This window comes from Emys orbicularis, chromosome 11, assembly GCF_028017835.1.
Source record: "Emys orbicularis isolate rEmyOrb1 chromosome 11, rEmyOrb1.hap1, whole genome shotgun sequence".
In the NCBI taxonomy this organism is placed as follows: domain Eukaryota; kingdom Metazoa; phylum Chordata; order Testudines; family Emydidae; genus Emys; species Emys orbicularis.
The window spans coordinates 78,325,621-78,346,690 of record NC_088693.1 but is presented as its reverse complement, the minus strand read 5'-3'; the positions used below and the strand labels follow the sequence as shown (position 1 = coordinate 78,346,690).

The 21,070-nt window shown below is 47.7% G+C and overlaps 1 protein-coding gene across 1 annotated transcript in view; it reads left to right on the top strand.

The window, feature by feature from the left end:
• Positions 1-21,070, top strand: part of PCNT (pericentrin) — a 251,434-nt gene that overhangs the window by 48,842 nt on the left and 181,522 nt on the right. The window contains exons 4-5 of the mRNA XM_065413237.1: positions 3,576-3,731; positions 6,195-6,344. Coding sequence (XP_065269309.1) covers positions 3,576-3,731; positions 6,195-6,344 — 306 coding nt within the window. The remainder of the gene's footprint in view (positions 1-3,575; positions 3,732-6,194; positions 6,345-21,070) is intronic.

Sequence of the window (21,070 nt, the reverse complement as noted above, 5' to 3'; positions counted from 1 at the left end):
TCTAATAGATTAGTAAGACACGATTTCCCTTTACAGAAACCATGTTGACTATTGCTCAAGAGTTTATGTTTTTCTATGTGTCTGACAATTTTGTTCTTTACTATTGTTTCAACTAATTTGCCCGGTACTGACGTTAGACTTACCGGTCTGTAATTGCCGGGATCACCCCTAGAGCCCTTTTTAAATATTGGCGTTACATTAGCTAACTTCCAGTCATTGGGTACTGAAGCCGATTTAAAGGACAGGTTACAAACCTTAGTTAATAGTTCCGCAACTTCACATTTGAGTTCTTTCAGAACTCTTGGGTGAATGCCATCTGGTCCCGGTGACTTGTTAATGTTGAGTTTATCAATTAATTCCAAAACCTCCTCTAGTGATACTTCAGTCTGTGACAGTTCCTCAGATTTGTCACCTACAAAAGCCAGCTCAGGTTTGGGAATCTCCCTAACATCCTCAGCCGTGAAGACTGAAGCAAAGAATCCATTTAGTTTCTCCGCAATGACTTTATCATCTTTAAGCGCTCCTTTTGTATTTTCATCGTCAAGGGGCCCCACTGGTTGTTTAGCAGGCTTCCTGCTTCTGATGTACTTAAAAAACATTTTGTTATTACCTTTGGAGTTTTTGGCTAGCCGTTCTTCAAACTCCTCTTTGGCTTTTCTTATTACACTCTTGCACTTAAGTTGGCAGTGTTTGTGCTCCTTTCTATTTGCCTCACTAGGATTTGACTTCCACTTTTTAAAGGAAGTCTTTTTATCTCTCACTGCTTCTTTTACATGGTTGTTAAGCCACGGTGGCTCTTTTTTAGTTCTTTTACTGTTTTTCTTAATTTGGGGTATACATTGAAGTTGAGCCTCTATTATGGTGTCTTTAAAAAGGGCCCACGCAACTTGCAGGGATTTCATTTTAGTCACTGAACCTTTTAACTTTTGTCTAACTAACCCCCTCATTTTTGTATAGTTCCCCCTTTTGAAATTAAAGGCCACAGTGTTGGGCAGTTGAGGTGTTCTTCCCACCACAGGGATGTTGAATGCTATTGTATTATGGTCACTATTTCCAAGCGGTCCCGCTATAGTTACCTCTTGGACCAGCTCCTGCGCTCCACTCAGGATTAAATCTAGAGTCGCCTCTCCCCTTGTGGGTTCCCGTACCAGCTGCTCCATGAAGCAGTCATTTAAAGTATCGAGAAATTTTATCTCTGCATTTCGTCCTGAAGTGAAATGTTCCCAGTCAATATGGGGATAATTGAAATCCCCCACTATTATTGGGTTCTTTATTTTGATAGCCTCTCTAATTTCCCTTAGCATTTCATCATCACTATTACTGTCCTGGTCAGGTGGTCGATAATAGATCCCTAATGTTATATTTTTACTAGAGCATGAAATTTCTATCCATAGAGACTCTATGGAACCTGTGGATTCGCTTAAGATTTTTACTTCATTTGAATCTACACTTTCTTTAACATATAGTGCCACTCCTCCCCCTGCACGGCCTGTTCTGTCCTTCCGATATATTTTGTACCCCGGAATGATTGTGTCCCATTGATTGCTCTCAGTCCACCAGGTTTCTGTGATGCCTATTATATCTATATCCTCCTTTATCACAAGGCACTCTAGTTCACCCATCTTATTATTTAGACTTCTGGCATTTGTGTACAAGCACTTTAAAAACTTGTCCCTGTTTATTAGCCTGCCTTTTTCTGATGTGCCAGATTCTTTTTTATGTGGCTGTTTATCATCTGATCCGGCCCTTACATTATACTTTTCAGTCTTCTGCTCCTGACTATAACCTGGAGATTCTCTATCATCAGACTCTCCCCTAAGAGAAGTCTGTGTCCGATCCACACGCTCCTCTGCAGCAGTCGGCTTTCCCCCATCTCCTAGTTTAAAAACTGCTCAACATCACTCATGATTTTATATACCTCTATCATGTCCCCCCTTAGTCTTCTCTTTTCCAAACTGAAGAGTCCTAGCCTCTTTAATCTTTCCTCATATGGGACCCTCTCTAAACCCTTAATCATTTTAGTTGCTCTTTCCTGAACCTTTTCTAGTGCTAGAATATCTTTTTTGAGGTGAGGAGACCACATCTGTACACAGTATTCGAGATGTGGGCGAACCATGGATTTATATAAGGGCAATAATATTTATATTATTTATATAAGTTGTTGGGGTATTTAGTGCAGCGGATGAGTTACACCACATTTTGTGATAGGCATGTGTAGGGCCCATGGATCTTGAAAGGTGTATTGCGGGGGGTGGGTATTAATGATCATAGCTGTGGAGATACATCTGCAGGTTTTGCATCTGTTCTGGCAGTTGAGTTGATGTGTCCTAGTCTGTGGGGAGCTTGCTTCTTGTGATGATGGGGGAGGAGTTTGAAGGCCAGAAAAGGTGGATTTCTTTCAGGATCTGGTCCCCATTGAGTATGGGTTGTAATTGTTTAAGGATACCCCATATAGGTTCCAGTGTGGGTTGTTTAATGATACCTGATGTAGGTTCCAGTGTGGGGTGCTAGGTGACAACTAGGGATGTGTGGTTGGAGGGCTTTTTTCCTGTATTGAAGCATGTTTACTCATGGTATTTGGGTGGCCCATTCCATGATGTGATCTACTTCTGGTGGAGTGTTCTTGTTTGGTGAAGGTGATTTCAAGTGTGTGAAGGTGTGTAACCTGGATTTTCTCCTCGGAGCATATTCTGTGGCATCTGAGCGTCTGGCTGTACATAACAGATTTCTTGGTGCATTTTGGGTGGTTACTAAATCTGTGAAGTTAAGTGTGATGATCTGTGGGTTTTTTGTCTGTAGGGTTCCATTGTTGAAGCTGATCGTTGTGTCCAGGAAATTGATGCTGGTGCGGGAGTGTTCCAGAGAGATTTTGATGGATGGGTGCTGGTGGTTGAAGTTGTGATGAAAATTTGAGGGAGTTTAGGTCGATGTATCTCAGACATCTCTTTGGTTTTGTGGTGCAATGCAAACAATAATTGAACATTAGGCATTTATTATTTTTCAGTACATTAAACATGAGTTATTTGTTTGCCGCTGATTGACTCTATCTGTGCTTGTTAATATAATTTTAAATTAACAAAATATTCCTGAATTCTTCTTGTGGGGGGTGGTTAGGGAAATTCAGTATAATCAAATGTAATAACTTTATTTTTGGTTATATAGTTGCAGTTCATTTTTAAAATTTGCTGCTGGAAATCAGATTTAAACCCCAAGTTGTGGTAGAGTGTGACTGTATCATCAAATGGGGCTATGTAATCACATTGCTCTTTTTAAGAGTTAATTTGGTCCATTAAATTTAATACATCATGACATTTCAAAGTGTTTTCTCTCTCTCAAATACTTGTTTGTAAATTTTCAAAATAAAGATGTTGCTGTTTAAAATTTCAGTATATTGCATGAAATGAGGTCCAAAGGTAGAGGTGTAAGGTACTATGTGCTTATAAAGATGGATGAGTAGAGAGATTATGCCAGATAGGAATATAATTTTGCCATACATTTAAAGTAACAATGTCACACTATTAAGTAAATACCATTCGTTTTCTGTTATGAAGAAAGATGTTCTGTGTTCTATTAAGGAATATGGTCAGCTTGGTGTCCAGATGTGTCGGACTAGAATTGTGGAGCTGGAAAAGAGACTTCTGGAGAAACAGGAAGCAACTGAAAGACTCACTACAGAGGTGGATGACTTACTGGAACAACTTGCCCAGCATAGTGGGGCTACACATCTTCAGGTACTATTAATAAAATCAGATAACTTGAATTTAAGGGTATTTACTGAAGATGCTACCAGCAGAGTTATGGGTAACAGTGTAACTTCATTAAATACCACAGCAAAGTAATATGTGTCACAGTTACAGGACTAGCTGCACCTCTGACTCCTTCTCTGGTGTCTCTGAGTGCACCATCACATGTGTTGGGTCTCATGACTTTACCTATTCTGGGGTGGAATCTTGAGATTCTTTCACAGGACACTGCAAACAGCGACCCAGTTTATCAGTCATGCTTGCTCAACTGGTCTGTCTGGGGTTGATACCTGCGGTTCTTCCCCTTGGGAGCTTATGACTTAGCGGTGAATACAGTGACCCCAACTGTGGAATCTGAGTTCACTTTCTCATTTTCTCTTGTCTGTCTTTTGAGAGATGGTCTTCAAATCCAGACAGATTTCTTTGTTGTCTCAGCTCACATGCTTGGAACAGCTGCACAAAACCATTTTGAATTTCTCAGGGGGGTCAGGAGCCAGAGCATCAAAGTGAATGATTGTCATGAAGTGATTGCAGGGAAGTGTGTATCAGGATCAACCCTTCTTGGGTGCTGTTGCTGACAATCCTGCTATTGAATTAACTAAGTATAGGCGTACAGTAAATATTCTTACAACAATCAGACAAATAGAAGATATACTATTCATAAATTATTACAGAGCAGCAGCAAATATGCTATGCTATGAAATATCATTGATAGAGGCAACTATTAGTAAAACTATAATCTGTGTAAATTTATCTGAAAGTTATATCTATTCAAAATTGGGGTCTTGGTCCATGCCTGGGCTCCTAGGTGTTACTGCAGTAGATATAATAATAATAATAGATAAATTCACTGAACTTTTATTGGCATGGCAAGGTATAAAAAGTTGCCAACTATAAGAAAAAGACAGACCCCTCTTGTATCAAAACCAAACCGGTTTTGCAAAACCTTCATTTTTAAGGTTTCAGGTGTCCTGAGATCTTCATAAAATTTGAGGCTTGTTGATTATCCAAATTGGCAAGAGGATACAATCTTGAGGTTCCTCTCTGAAAAAAACACCCCCCTAAATGTGCACCAAATTAAAGGAAGTCAACAAAACTTCCAGAATATAATCCTTTCTTTTAAGTATCAATAGTTAACATATCTGATATTGAAAGAAATCTCTTGTTCTTTTGGATTGGGCAGGTTTAAAACATTATTGTTTTGGTTTCCTGAAACCTTTTTAGGGGTTTAAATAATTTAGGCTCACCACATAGCTTCAATCCTGGAGAGCTCCTAAGTGTAAGAGCTTTTCTGAATTGAGGACTAGTGCTCTGTGGAAGCAAAGTTTTGGGAGTTACAAAGGCATGAAGTTACAGTCATTGTAAGCCAAATTTAACGAGGTCAGTTACCTGGAGTTTAGAAAATTGGAATTGCATTGTGGAGAAAAGGGACTCACTTTCTTATGTGACCATTTAAATTTTCTACATTGTGTTTACAAACAAGAATCAAATGGAACAGTACTTTATTACCTTTTGTTGTACAAATTTCAAAACCAGGTTTAATGAAAACTCCACTGTCTCTATCAAATGTTGTGTAGATCAGTGGTTCGCAAACTAGGGCCGCTGCTTGTTCAGGGAAAGCCCCTGGCAGGCCGGACTGGTTTGTTTACCTGCCGCGTTTCTGGGTAAAGGCTCAAATAATATGGAGCATCTCTTCCTTTTTTTTTTTTTTTTTTTCAAATGGAGATCGTCGTTCTGTGCTCATTTAAAGTGAGTTTCAACATGTACTCTATTTTTTTTTTCTTTTGCAGAGCTGCTGGTAGTGGTGATAAATGGGGTAAATGTGTGTGGGGCGGGGGGGAGAGTTTGTGTTCACTTTATAGGCTCCTGGTTTCTAGGACTTCCACACGGAGATGAACTGCACCCCACATGCTTGAAGAGTGTCTTCCTGCTTCCTCCATAGCTGCAGACTTACTTTTTCCTTTTAGGAGTAGGAAACCAAAAAGTTTCCTGTCATGATAAAAACTTTAAAGAAGCTAGTGAGATTAATATAGAATAGGATTAACATACCCCAAATCATTAGCTTTTTCTCACTTGGATGAGGAGAGGTGAACATCTCTGCTCCATTCATCCTAGATCAGTACAGCCTGTCTTTTACATAAAGGGGGCACCGAGGATTCAGTTTCTTACTGTAGAAATTCTACACTTTTTGTTTCACCCTTTACCTATTAAAATGTTTGCATTTGCTAAAAACAATGTTCTAAATTGGCTTCCTTTACCTTTTGAGATCAGTGGAAGATAAACTTTTTTTTCTTTGCACTTTTCACAGAAAGATGACCGCTCCTGTGGAGCAAGTTTTACTGATGCCTTAAGTACAACGCAAAGAGCCAGTTCCTTTGTTTTTAATGAAGGTTGACGTGTCTAAAGTGCTGCAAAAGTCTGGTTTTAAAGATGCATTAATGTTTCATGTAGGAGCTGGAGACGGCTGTCCAGGAACGGAATGAGATAATAGCTCAGCTGACCAGTAACCTTCAGCAGGCAAGGCAAAATCGGGATGACATTCAGGAAGAGGCCTCACTTCTAGCTGATCAGATCCATGGTTTACAGCTTCAGTTACATGAGGTGTGTGCTGGCTTTTTAAAACTGTTACCAGAAAATGAGGATCAGAACATTAACTGGGAAAAAAGTTAGTAAATCTTGACCTCAGCAAATTATATAAATCCCTTCTTCCCCTTTTTTCTCTTTAACATTTGGTTTAAATGTGATTTTCAGGCTTCCTAAACTAAACCTGAATTAATGGCTTGATTTTTTTTTTTGTAGTGCAGTTTATTGCAGTGCAGAGGAAGCATGCTCCACTTGTTGGGGAACTGGACTGAGAGGCAGAAGCTTTGGGTGCTTTCATGGCTCTGCCATTGACTTGAGGTGAAACCTTCAGGAAGTCACTTCACATTTTCATGCCTCAGTTTTTCCCTTGTTAAAGTAGGGGGAACTTTTACCCAACTTCTTGAAGAAAGCAGTTTGAGCTCTATAAATGAAAAATACTATACAACTATATGACAGGGTGTTGCAGATTCACAGGATTGGTGCAGTGTCTAGTTTTTAAATAGTCTCTTGGAGAAATCCCTTCAGTGTGCCAGATCCCTTACAGGTCTCACTCTTCCTTCAGGGTAGGCCATGCAGCATCACTGCTGCCTTCTTAGGCTGAACCTCTGGACTTTAGCAATCATGCTTCACATTGTGAACTCTGTTCAGTGAGTCCAACTGAGATAGACTCCTAATAGAGACTTGTACACTCATCGGGGACTAATGCACTTCACCCAGTATTTACAGTGACACTCAAGCAGCATTTTCAAAACAGTAGGGTTTATTAGTCAACTGGACCACAGCATTGGAAGTTCATAGATTAGCACAGAGAAATAAAGGTTAAAGCATAATCCATTCAGGTCAGCGCAGAGCAATTGAACAGACTCAGGGCATGTCTACGTTACAAAGTTAAGTCAATTTTATGTAAGACATCGAGTCTCCGATTTAAGCAAGTCGATCTTGTGTGTCCCCGCTATGCTCGTGTCGGCGGAGTGCATCCTCACTAGCAGGGTTTGCATTGATGCACAGAGCGCTGCACTGTGGGTAGCTATCCTTCAGTGCATGTAGGCGAGTAGAATTTTGGCTTGGTCTTGCAATGCCTTATGGGACCAAAATATATTTGCGCAGATGGTTATGGGAGCATGGCGTTAGCCTCCCATGATGCACTTACCTCCCTACCTCCCTGAAATCAATGGCAAAGAAGCCAAACCTTTTCCTTTCTTTTTTCCTAAGCCTGGGCTACCTGCACAGACTCCATAGCATGGCAAGCATGGACCCCTCTCAGCTGTACTTTGTTGTGAGCATTACAAACACCTCGCGCCTAATCCTGCAGTATTTACTCAGTTGAAGCAGGAGCCACCGTGCAGAACAATGGATGCCGGGCAAGCAGCCCTGCTGGAAGCCATGGAGTGGAGCAATTTTCAGTTGCTGGTGACAGTCGTGCGTCACCTTGACACTGTGGAGCACCCCTTCTGGGCCCAGGAAACAAGCATTGACTGGTGGGACCGCATCGTTGTGCAGCTATGGGATGACGAGCAGTGGCTGCAGAACTTTTGAATGCGTAAGACTACTTTCATGGAACTGTGTGAAGAGCTTTCCCCAGTCCTGAAGCTCAGCAATACTAAAATGAGAGTTGAGAAGCGAGTAGCGATAGCTCTGTGGAAACTTGCAACGCCAGACTGCTGCCGGTCAGTGGGGAATCAGTTTGGAGTGGGTAACTCTACCATGGGGTCAGTTGTGATCCAAGTTTGCAGGGCAATCAATAGACTTCTGGTAAGAAGGGTAGTGTCTCTGGGCAATTCACAGGACATAGTGAATGGCTTTGCCACGATGGGGTTCCCTAACTGCGGACGGAACGCATATCCCTATCTTGCCACTAGATCACCTTGCCAAAGAGAACATAAACTGAAAGGGGTACTTCTCAATCGTGTTGCAAGCACTGGTGGATCACAGGGGCCATTTCACCGACATCAACATGGGATGGTCGGGAAAGGTGCATGATGTGCGCATCTTTAGGAACTCAGAAAGCTGCAAGCAGGAACTTTCTTTCCAGACTGCAAAACAACCATTGGTCATGTTGAAATGCCAATCGATCCTGGGAGACCCAGCCTACCTCTTGCTCCCATGGCTCATGAAGCTGTACACAGGCAGCGTGGACAGCAGTAAGGACCAGTTCAACCATAGGCTGAGCAAGAGCAGAATGGTGGTGGAATGTGCCTTTGCACGTTTAAAAGGCTGCTGGCATTGTTTGCTTAATAGGTTAGATCTCAGTGAAAGCAGTATCCACACTGTTATTACTGCCTGCTATGTGCTCCATAATTTCTTCTTTGAGTGATTGTTCTTGTGTATTCCACAGTAGGTGTGTGTGCTCGCCACGTGTACCGGTGCCGGAAGTTTTTCCCTTAGCAGTACCCGTACTGGGGGAGCAATGCGGCGACCCCTGGAGTGGCGCCTGTATATTGCGCTATAAGGGGAGCCACGGCTCCCCCCACCCTCAGTTCCTTCTTGCCACCAGTGAAGGTAGTCAGAACTTTGTGCTCCAGCTCTGCTGCAGCCCTTCTTCTCGACCTCAGTGGTACTGTTGTAGATCGTTCTTCAGTTGTTAGAGTGGGCTTGGGGCATGCCCCGTGCCCCAGGCTTCAAGTCGTGCGACTCCTGTCGCTGTTCTATGCCCAGGAGCGACCCTCACTCTTCGCTGCCTGGGTGAGACTCACATCAGCGACCGTTGCAAGATCTGCAGGTCGTTCAAGCCAAGAACCAAGAAGGAGAGAGACTTCAGACTTCGAGCTCTCCTGATGGAGTCGGCGCTGACCCCGACGTCGGTACGCAGATCGGACTCAGCGCCAGCAGCCGCGTCGTCGGTACGTAGTGAGGCCCCTTCGACCAGTCGGCACTGCGCTCCCTCCAAAAAGCAAGGGAAGGGTCCGGCCTCGCAATGCCGCCGCCATAAGGACAAGGGGGGAGGCTGGTCCCGCGCTGGACAGCCCTCGATCCCCCCCCGGGCTCAAAGGCTCCGACTCGTGTGGAGCGAAGTAGCTCGGTACCGTCGGCCCAGGCATCCCCACCGGTATGGATGCCGTCAACGCCGGAGGCTGTGCAGGCTGTGAAGGACATTGTCTCTGCCCGTCCCGAACTCGCAAACGGGTACGGGCCCTAGGTCGCGAGGCAAGCCCCCTTTTGGTGCCCACCAGACCTCTCCGAGCAGCCACAGTTCCTGCTCCGAAGATCGTTCCCCGCACCGCTCGGTGCGCAGCGGCCGCTTTTCTGACAGCTCCCAGCCACCCTCGACGCCGGCCAGACTATCCGGGCCACCATCGGCACGGGAGTCGCGGGAACCTCTACCCCGCCTGCCAGCGAGCGTAGGCACTGAGAGAGGCACCGGGAACACTCACCTGCTAGACGTGGGTACCAGAGCCGCTCTCGACGGGACAGACGTCGGCGCTCCCGTTCCAACTCCCTCTCGTCTAGATGTTACGCCAGAGGCTCCCCTCGGGATACCTCGGCGTCGGGACAACAGGCTTCGCGTCGCCGTCACGCGTACCGAAGCAGTTCGTCGCATGGGTACCGTTCATCGTCGTCGAGATCCCGGTCCCGAGGGAGACGACGTCACAGACACCGCTCCTACCGCTCCTGCGGCACCGAGAGTTCTTCGGCGACCTTGGCCTCAGCACCCGCCCACCCATCCTCGGCACGCGCCGTTCCGCCGGGACACACATTGCCATCGCGCGCTCAGCCAAACTAATGGCAAGGGACCCTGTGGCAAGGACAGTGGTGCCAGTGGGCACCGTGGCCATCGGTGCCAGCCTAAACGGAGACCTGTTTGGTCACCGGAGTGTCCCAGGCTCCATCAGCCTCCTCCGGCCACCCACGGGACAAGTTGGCGGGTCACTTGTTGGTGGACCCGCGTCAGGACTCTGACCTCGGTCTCGACGCCCCGGCACCGACCGAGGCGCCCAACTCTGTGAGGGCTCTCTCTCCGGCACCAGACGATACCATAGCGGTGCCTCCGCCATCGGTCCCGCAGGAGGACTTCAAGGCGCACCAGGACCTGCTAAAGCGGGTGGCTTCCAACCTCCAGCTGCAGGCCGAGGAGATAGAGGGTCCATCTGATTCCCTCTTTAACGTCCTGTCTCCCTCTGCGCCAGGGTATTGCCAACATCTCAAACTCCCTGTGACAAACTCCCGCCTCCTTGGCCCCAATCTCTAAAAAGGCCGAGAGGAAATACTTTGTGCCAGCGAAGGACCATGAATACCTGTATTCCCACCCGGCACCCAACTCGCTCGTTGTGGAATTTGTAAACCACAGAGAGCATCAGGGCCAGCCCATGCCCACCCCCAAAAACAAAGACGCCAGGAGACTGGACTCCTTTGGCAGAAAATTTTATTTGTCGGCTAGCTTCCAGCTTCGCGTAGCCAACCACCAGGCCTTACTGAGCAGGTACGACTTCAACCTGTGGGAGTCCCTGCCTAAATTTGAGCCCCTCCTCCCAGACCGGGACAGGAAGGACCTCAAGGCTCTTATAGAAGAGGGGTCGTTGGCGGCTAAATTGGCCCTGCAAGCGGCATCCGATGCTGCTGACACAGCGGCCTGGTCGATGGCTTCTGCGATCGCCATGCGCAGGACGTCGTGGCTCCTGTTGTCCGGGCTGTCGACGGAGGCCCAATCTCTGATGCAGGACCTCCCGTTCGAAGGCAAGGGGCTCTTTGCGGACCAGACGGACGTCAGGCTGCATGGGATGAAAGATTCCCGCACCACCTTGCAGACCTTGGGCCTCTATGTCCCTTCGACTAAGGACAAGGCCAAATCGTTTCCGGTGGCTCAACCTGTGAGGAGCAGATATGAGCCTCCGTACAAAGAACCCAGAGACCAGAAGCGTCGGTCTCAGCGGCAGTCCTGCTCTGCCCCACAGCCTGGACCCTCTAAGGGCAAGAGGCAGGGAAAGAGGCGGTTTTGACTATCTGCAGGGGGCCTGTTGCCAGGGAGACCCCCCGATTAATAAAGTTTGTGTTCTGCAACCGATTGTCTGCCTTCCTCAGGGCGCGGTCCCGCATAACTTCGGACCAATGGGTCCTCAGTACCATTTCCAAGGGCTACGTGTTGCAGTTCACCTCACCCCCGCCAAATCACCCGTCCTCCATGATGGCCCCGGGGGACCCGGACTATGTCCGCCTCCTGCGTCAGGAGGTGGATCAGCTGCTCCACCTAGGGGTGGTGGAAAGGGTACCGGTTCAGTTCCAGGGCAAAGGGTTCTACTCCCGATACTTCCTGATCCCGAAGGCGAAAGGGGGTCTCAGGCCTATTCTGGACCTGCGCGACCTGAACAGGTTCCTAACCCGTTCCAAGTTCCGCATGGTGTCCCTGGCCTCTATTATCCTCTCCCTGGACCCTGGGGACTGGTACGCAGCCCTGGATCTTCAGGACGCATACTTTCACGTCCATATTTTCGAGGGGCACAGACGCTTCCTCCGATTCATGGTAGGGATGGACCACTACTAATTTGCGGTCCTCCCCTTTGGCCTATCCACGGCTCCCAGGGTTTTCACAAAATGTACGTCCGTGGTGGCGGCCTACCTCAGGCGGGAGGGGGTACAAATCTTCCCTGACCTGGACGACTGGCTCCTCAAGGGGAAGTCTTGTTTCGAAGTGGAGTCCCATGTGGAGCTGCTCCTCTCAACATGCGCCGATCTAGGCCTGGTCGTGAACGAGACCAAATCAACATTAATGCCTGTTCAGCGCATAGAGTTCGTTGGGGCCCTGCTGGACTCCTCCAGGGCCACAGCCTCTCTCCCCCTGGACCAGGTTCGAGACCCTAAGGGATCTCATCGCCTTGGTCACGGCCTTCCCGGTGACCACGGCGAGGGTGTGTCTTCAGATTCTGGGACACATGGCAGCGTGCACTTACGTGGTCCGCCATGCCAGGCTCCATATGAGGCCCCTCCAGATATGGCTGGCCTCTCAGTTCTCCCAAGCTCGGGATGGTCTGGACAAGGTTCTCACGGTCCCGTCCCCGATACTGGCTTCCCTCCTATGGTGGTCCTGCCCGAGCAATATGCTGCAAGGGGTTCCCTTCAGGGAGGCCAACCCGTCCATAGACCTGGTGTCCGATGCATCGGACCTCGGCTGGGGAGCCCACACGGGGGATGTGCAAACCCAGGGAACGTGGTTGGCCCCGGACCTGCCCCTTCACATAAACGTCAAGGAGCTCAGGGCGGTTCAGTTGGCGTGCGTGGCTTTCCTCACGCACCTCCACGGCAAGGTGGTCAGAGTCCTCACGGACAACACCGCCGCCATGTACTATATCAACAGGCAAGGCGGGACTCGCTCCCTAGCCCTCTGCCGCGAAGCCCTGGACCTATGGGAGTTCTGTATAGCCCACGATATCTCCCTGAGGGCGGCTCACCTCCCGGGCGTCTGCAATACGCAAGCGGACTGCCTCAGCAGGGTCTTCTCCCCCCAGTACGAGTGGTCGCTCCACTCCGAGGTCGCTCACCGGCTCTTCCAAGAGTGGGAAGCTCCGTCAGAACTGGCGTTGCCCCCGGTTCTGCTCCCGGGGAGGGATGGGGGAAGGCGCGATCTGCGACGCGTTCCTCCTGAGCTGGTCGGGCCAGCTCCTATATGCTTTTCCCCTGTTCCCCCTCATCGCCGAGGTCCTTCGGAAGGTGAAGGTGGACAAAGCGAAAGTCATTCTCATAGCCCTGGCGTGGGCCCGTCAGCACTGGTACGGGCCCCTCCTACGCCTCTTAGCCGCCCCCCCCGAGGGCGCTACCGCTCCGCCCGGACCTCCTCTCCCAGGATGGGGGGGCGCCTCCTCCATCCCAATCTGGCCGCGCTTCACCTGACAGCGTGGCTGCTCTTTGGCTGAATGAGGAGGAGAATAGGTGTTTGGAGCAGGTAAGGCGAGTCCTCCTGGAAAGCAGGAACCGTCCACGCTTCAGACGTACGTGGCGAAGTGGTCCAGGTGGGCGAGTGAGCGGGGAGTGTCCTCCTGCGCCGCACCTCTCCAGTTTATCCTGGACTACCTCTTATCCCTTAGGGCCCAGGGACTGGCACCTGCCTCGGTCAGGGTGCACCTGGTGGCCATATTGGCCTTTCACCCGCTGGTGCAAGGCCACTTGGTCTTCTCCCACTCGATGACCTCCCGTTTCCTGAAGGGTCTTGACCGTTCGTTCCTGTATGCCAGGCCCCCCGTGCCACAATGGGACCTCAACCTGGTCTTGTCCCGTCTCACGGGGCTCCCCTTTGAACCTCTGGCCACGTGTTCCTGGTCGCACCTCTCGTGGAAGGTGGCCTTCCTCGTGGCGATCACGTCGGCCCGATGTGTCTTGGAGCTCAGGGCCTTAACCTCAGAACCCCCCTATACGGTTTTCCATAGGGATAAAGTCCAGCTCCGCCCACACCCGGCGTCCCTCCCGAAGGTGGTCTCCGCCTTCCATATGGAGTAGAGCATCTTCCTTCCCATGATCTGTCCCAAGCCCCACTCCTCTAATGAGGAACGCTGCCTCCACACGTTCGATGTGCAGAGGGCGTTAGCTTTTTATCTGGATCAGACTAAGCCATTCCGGAAGTCCTCTCAACTCTTTATTGCTTCGGCCGAGCGGGCAAAGGGGCAGCCTATCTCCACTGAGCGGCTTTCCCGCTGGATCACCTCGTGCATACGCACGTCCTATGATTTGGCAGGGATTCCCCCACCACTGATCGTCAGGGCACACTCTACGAGGGCTCAGGCCTCATCAGCTGTCTACGTCGCCCATGTCCCTATCCAAGACATTTATAGGGCAGCCACTTGGGCCTCAGTTCACACATTTACTTCGCATTATGCGATCGTCTCCCAGTCTAGGGATGATGCTAGATTCAGCAGGGCGGTACTTTGTCCCGAACCTTCGTGAACTCCTACCCACCTCCAGCAGATATTGCTTGGAATCACCTACTGTGGAATACACAGGAGCAATCACTCGAAGAAGAAAGGACAGTTACCTGTTCCGTAACTGGCGTTCTTCGAGATGTTGCTCCTGTCTATTCCACACCCCGCCCTCCTTCCCCTCTGTCGGAGTTGTCCGGCAAGAAGGAACTGAGGGTGGGGGGAGCCCGTGGCTCCCCTTATAGCGCGATATACAGGCGCCACTCCAGGGGTCGCCACGGTGCTCCCCCAGTACGGGTACGGCTAAGGGAAAAACTTCCGGCACCGGTGCACGTGGCGAGCACGCACACCTACTGTGGAATAGACAGGAGCAACACACCTTGAAGAACGCCAGTTACGGAACAGGTAACTGTCCTATCTCTGAAACAAAAGGAGAAAAGTTTCTGGCAGGGTGTGGGATTGAGGCAGATCGCCTGGCAGCCAGTTTTGAACAGCCAGACACCAGGGCAATAAGGAGAGCACATCTAGGGGCTCTGCATCTCCGTGACGCTTTGAAAATCAATTTCAGCAATGATCCACAGTAATGTGACGCTTATCTGTGTTGTTCCTTACTAAGCTGTCCCCTTCATTCTATTTTCTCCCCTATAAACTCCACCTCCACTAACCATAGTGTGCTGAATGAATAAAGAGCCTTTTCTCCTCAATCCGTTAAGTTTTATTATACTCGCAAACACACAGAGACAGCAAAGAAAAGTAAGATAACCTGGGGCTAAAGGGCTGATAACACTAGGTGAGGGGAGAAACAAGGACAGTTTGCTTACAGTTGCACTGCAGTAACAATCAAAGGTATGGGAATAGCCGCCTGCTGGACCTTGTACCTTCCCCTGGAGTTGAGTGCAAGGGATACCGAACTTTCCCCCCCGGCTTCATAGGACATTTGAGAGAGGAGGATGTGGAACTTGGCAATGATGGCATCAGGTTCAGCATAGGCTGCAGAGGGACTCTAGCATCCAGCTGCCTTTCGTGAACCTAAGCCAGATGCCTCAATGTGTCTGATTGCTCCCTCATAATCCACAGCATCTCTTCCTGCGAGGCACGCTCTTGTTCCCTGCATGCTCTACTGTCTTCCCTGTCCTTGTGCAGGTTGTTGGACAGTGTAATCCTCCATGCACTGAGCTCCTGTCTTGTCACTCTGAGTCGCGCATTAATTAATTGAACATGTCCTCCCAAGTCGTCTTTGTCCGCCTTCTAATCTGGGAAAGTCTCTGTCCCGGGGTGGAGGAAGCGCCAACGGACCAGGTTTCAGCTGCAAAGAATACAAAGCACAGGTAGCATTGACCGTGCATACATTGTTTGTGGTGCAAAGTTAATTTTTTTTATAAAAGAAACACTCCTCAATGCACTTCCCTGCAAGCCACAAAGTAATCACAACTGCTGGCTACTGCAAGAGTCGGTTTTCTGCTTCAGCCATGTTGAGTAAGGCCACGAGACATGGACGAGAGGTCTTAAGAACATAAGAACGGCCATATTGGGTCAGACCAAAGGTCCATCCAGCCCAGTATCCTGTCTACCAATAGTGGCCAATGCCAGGTGCCCCAGAGGGAGTGAACCTAACAGGTAATGATCAAGTGATCTCTCTCCTGCCATCCATCTCCACCCTCTGACAAACAGAGGCTAGGGACACCATTCCTTACCCATCCTGGCTAATAGCCATTAATGGACTTAATCTCCATGAATTTATATGGTTCTCTTTTAAACCCTATTATAGTCCTAGCCTTCACAACCTCCTCAGGCAAGGAGTTCCACAAGTTGACTGTGCGCTGTGTGAAGAAGAGCTTCCTTTTGTTTGTTTTAAACCTGCTGCCCATTAATTTCATTTGGTGACCCCTAGTTCTTATATTATGGGAACAAGTAAATAACTTTGCCTTATTCATTTTCTCCACACCCCTCATGATTTTATATACCTCTATCGTATCCCCCTTAGTCTCCTCTTTTCCAAGCTGAAGAGTCCTAGCCTCTTTAATCTCTCCTCATATGGGACCCGTTCCAAACACCTAATCATTTTAGTTGCCCTTTTCTGAACTTTTTCTAATGTCAGTATATATCTTTTTTGAGATGAGGAGACCACATCTGTACGCAGTATTCAAGTTATGGGCATACCATGGATTTATATAAGGGTAATAAGATATTCTCTGTCGTATTCTCTATCCCTTTTTCAATTATTCCTAACATCCTATTTGCTTTTTTGACTGCCGCTGCACACTGCGTGGACGTCTTCAGAGAACTATCCACGATGACTCCAAGATCTCTTTCCTGATTAGTTGGGCTAAATTAGCCCCCCATCATATTGTATGTATAGTTGGGGTTATTTTTCCCAATATGCATTGTTTAACGTTTATTCACATTAAATTTCATTTGCCATTTTGTTGCCCAATCACTTAGTTTTGTGAGATCTTTTTGAAGTTCTTCACAGTCTGCTTTGGTCTTAACTATCTTGATCAGTTTAGTATCATCTGCAAACTTTGCCACCTCACTGTTTACCCCTTTCTCCAGATCATTTATGAATAAGTTGAATAGGATTGGTCCTAGGACTGACCCTTGGGGAACACCACTAGTTACCCTTCTCCATTCTGAAAATTTACCATTAATTCCTACCCTTTGTTCACTGTCTTTTAACCAGTTCTCAGTCCATGAAAGGTTCTTCCCTCTTATCCCATGACAACTTAATTTACATAAGAGCCTTTGGTGAGGGATCTTGTCAAAGGCTTTCTGGAAATCTAAGTAAACTATGTCCACTGGATCCCCCTTGTCCACGTGTGTGTTGACCCCTTCAGAGAACTCTAATAGGTTAGTAAGACATGATTTCCCTTTACAGAAACCATGTTGACTTTTGCCCAACAAGTTATGTTCTTCGATGTGTCTGACAATTTTATTCTTTACTATTGTTTCAACTAATTTGCCCGGTAGTGACATTAGACTTACCGGTCTGTAATTGTCGGGATCACCTCTAGAGCCCTTTTTAAATATTGGCGTTACATTACAAAGGACGGCTCAGGTTTGGGAATCTCCCTAACATCCTCAGCCATGAAGACTGAAGCAAAGAATTCATTTAGTTTCTCCGCAATGACTTTATTGTCTTTAAGTGCTCCTTTTGTATCTCGATCGTCCAGGGGCCCCACTGGTTGTTTAGCACGCTTCCTGCTTCTGATGTACTTAAAAACCATTTTGTTATTAAGTTTTGAGTTTTTGGCTAGCTGTTCTTCAAACTCCTTTTTGGCTTATTAAATTTTTACACTTAATTTGGCAGTGTTTATGCTCCTTTCTATTTACTTCACTAGGATTTGACTTCCACTTCTTAAAAGATGCCTTTTTATCTCTCACTGCTTCTTTTACATGGCTGTTAAGCCACGGTGGGTCTTTTTTTTAGTTCTTTTACTGTGTTTTTTAATTTGGGGTATACATTTAAGTTGGGCCTCTATTATGGTGTCTTTAAAAAGTGTCCATGCAGCTTGCAGGGATTTCACTCTAGTCACTGTACCTTTTAATTTCTGTTTAACTAACCTCCTCATTTTTGCATAGTTCCCCTTTCTGAAATTAAATGCCACAGTGTTGGGCTCTTGAGGTTTTCTTCCCACCCCAGGAATGGTAAATGTTATTATATTATGGTCACTATTTCCAAGCGGTCCTGTTATAGTTACCTCTTGGACCAGATCCTGTGCTCCACTCAGGACTAAATCAAGAATTGCCTCTCCCCTTGTGGGTTCCTGTACCAGCTGCTCCAAGAAGCAGTCATTTAAAGTATTGAGAAATTCTGTTTCTGCATTTCGTCCTGAGGTGACATGTACCCAGTCAATATGGGGATAATTGAAATCCCCCCACTATTATCGAGTTCTTTATTTTGATAGCCTCTCTAATCTCCCTTAGCATTTCATCGTCACTATCACTGTCCTGGTCAGGTGGTCGATAATAGATCCCTACTGTTATATTCTTCTTAGAGATTCTATGGAACATGTGGATTCATTTAAGATTTTTACTTCATTTGATTCTACATTTTCTTTCACATATAGTGCCACTCCCCCCCCCCCTTCCCCCCACATGACCTATTCTGTCCTTCCGATATATTTTGTACCCCGGAATGATTGTGTCCCATTGATTGTCCCCAGTCCACCAGGTTTCTGCAATGCCTATTATATCAATATCCTCCTTTAACACAAGGCACTCTAGTTCACCCATCTTCTAACATTTGTGTACAAGCACTTTAAAAACTTGTCACTGTTTATTTGTCTGCCCTTTTCTGATGTCAGATTCTTTTTTATGTGGATGTTTCTCGTCTGATCTTACCCTTACATTATTCTCTTCCATCCTCTGCTCCTGACTAGAACCTAGAGAACCTCTGTCAATAGACTCTCCTCTAAGAGAAGTCTCTGTCTGATCCACGTGCTCCGCTGCAGCAATCGGCTTTCCCCCATCTCTTAAGTTTAAAAACTGCTCTGCGACCTTTTTAATGTTAAGTGCCAGCAGTGAGGATCTATTTTGGTTTAGGTGGAGCTCATCCTTCTTGTATAGGCTCCCCCATCCCAGAACTTTACCCAGTTACTAATAAATCTAAACCACTCCTCTCTACACCGTCGTCTCATCCACGCATTGAGACTCTGAAGCTCTGCCTGCCTACCTGGCCCTGTGCATGGAACTGGAAGCATTTCTGAGAATGCCACCATAGAGGTTCTGGATTTCAGTCTCTTTCCTAGCAGCCTAAATTTGGCCTCTAGGACGTCTCTCCTACCTTTCCCTACGTCATTGGTACCTTCATGTACCATGACCACTGGCTCCACCCCAGTATTACACATAAGTCTATCTAGATGCCTCGAGAGATCTGCAACCTTCGCACCAGGCAGGCAAGTCTCCATACAGTTCTCCCGATCATCACAAACCCAGCTATCTATGTTTCTAATGATCGAATCTCCCATTACTAACACCTGCCTTTTCCTAATGACTGGATTTCCCTCCCCCAGAGAGGTAACCTCAGTGCAAGAGGATACTCCAACATCATCTGGAAGGAGGGTCCCAACTATGGGAAGGTTTCCCTCTGCTCCCGTTGACTGCTCTCCTTCCCTGAGCCTTTCATCCTCCTTAACAGTGCAGGGGCTGTCTGACAGGAGGCGGGACAAATCTACAGTGTCCCGGAAAGCCTCATCAGCATACCTGTCTGCCTCCCTTAGCTCCTCCAGTTCCGCCACCCTGGCCTCCAAAGCCCGTACTTGGTCTTTAAGGGCCAGGAGCGCCTTGCACCGAATGCACACATACGCCACCCGCCCACAGGGCAGGTAATCATACATGCTGCACTCAGGGCAATAAACTGGATAGCCCCCAATCTGCTGCTGGGCTTCTGCCTGCATGCTCTCCTAGAGCTACCTAGGTTAATGATAGGGTGTTTGTTTAAAATCAAGAAAATTTGATTATAGTTTATGTTAAAGGTTTTAAAGAATGGCAAGTGTCCCTCGCCCCCTTCCCACTCCCCTTCGAAACTCCCTGTTAGCGGCCCCTGGATGCTTGCTCACTGCTTTCTAAAGCCCTGGCCTTCCTGATAGCCCCGCCCTCTGACTTAGGCTCAGCCAATGAACAGAGGCTTCTAGATTTCAAACCTTGGTTAGAAGCTCACAGCTTCCAACTGCCAGCCACAGCACACGGTCCTTCAAACAAACATACAGACAGACAAACACAAGCTCACCCCCAAACACAAACACACACTACAGACAGCCACGTACCCCAAGGGTCCCATATTTGCTCCTCCTTCACCTAGACTCATAGACTTTAAGGTCAGAAGGGACCATTATGATCATCTAGTCTGACCTCCCGCATGATGCAGGCCACAAAAGCTGACCCACCCACTCCTGGAATAATTCTCTCCCTTGACTCAGCTGTTGAAGTCCCCAAATCATGATTTAAAGACTTCAAGTCGCAGAGAATCCTCCAGCAAGCGACCCCTGCCCCATGCTGCGGAGGAAGGCGAAAAACCTCCAGGGCCTCTGCCAATCTACCCTGGAGGAAAATTCCTTCCCGACCCCAAATATGGCGATCAGCAGAACCCCGAGCATGCGGGCAAGATTCTCCAGCCAGACCCACATTGACCATTGATACTAATTACCAGCGATGGCACGTTATTGACTTATTGACTAAAATCACGTTATCCCATCAAACCATCCCCTCCATAAACTTATCAAGCTTAATCTTAAAGCCAGAGAGGTCTTTCGCCCCCACCGTTTCCCTCGGAAGGCTATTCCAGAACTTCACCCCTCTGACGGTTAGAAACCGTCGTCTAATTTCAAGCCTAAACTTCCCGACGGCCAGTTTATATCCATTTGTTCTCGTGTCCACATTAGTACTAAGCTGAAATAATTCCTCTCCCTCCCTGGTATTTATCCCTCTGATATATTTAAAGAGAGCAATCATATCCCCCCTCAGCCTCCTTTTGGTTAGGGTAAACAAACCGAGCTCTTCGAGTCTCCTTTCATACGACAGGTTTTCCATTCCTCTGATCATCCTAGTGGCCCTTCTCTGTACCCGTTCCAGTTTGAGTTCATCCTTTTTAAACATGGGAGACCAGAACTGCACACAGTACTCCAAATGAGGTCTCACCAGTGCCTTGTATAACGGAAGCACCACCTCCTTATCCCTTCTAGAAATACCTCGCCTAATGCATCCCAAGACCGCATTAGCTTTTTTCACGGCCACGTCACATTGCCGACTCATAGTCATCCTGCGATCAACCAGGACTCCGAGGTCCTTCTCCTCTTCCGTTACTTCCAACCGATGCGTCCCCAGCTTATAACTAAAATTCTTGTTAGTCATCCCTAAATGCATCACCTTACACTTCTCACTATTAAATTTCATCCTATTACTATTACT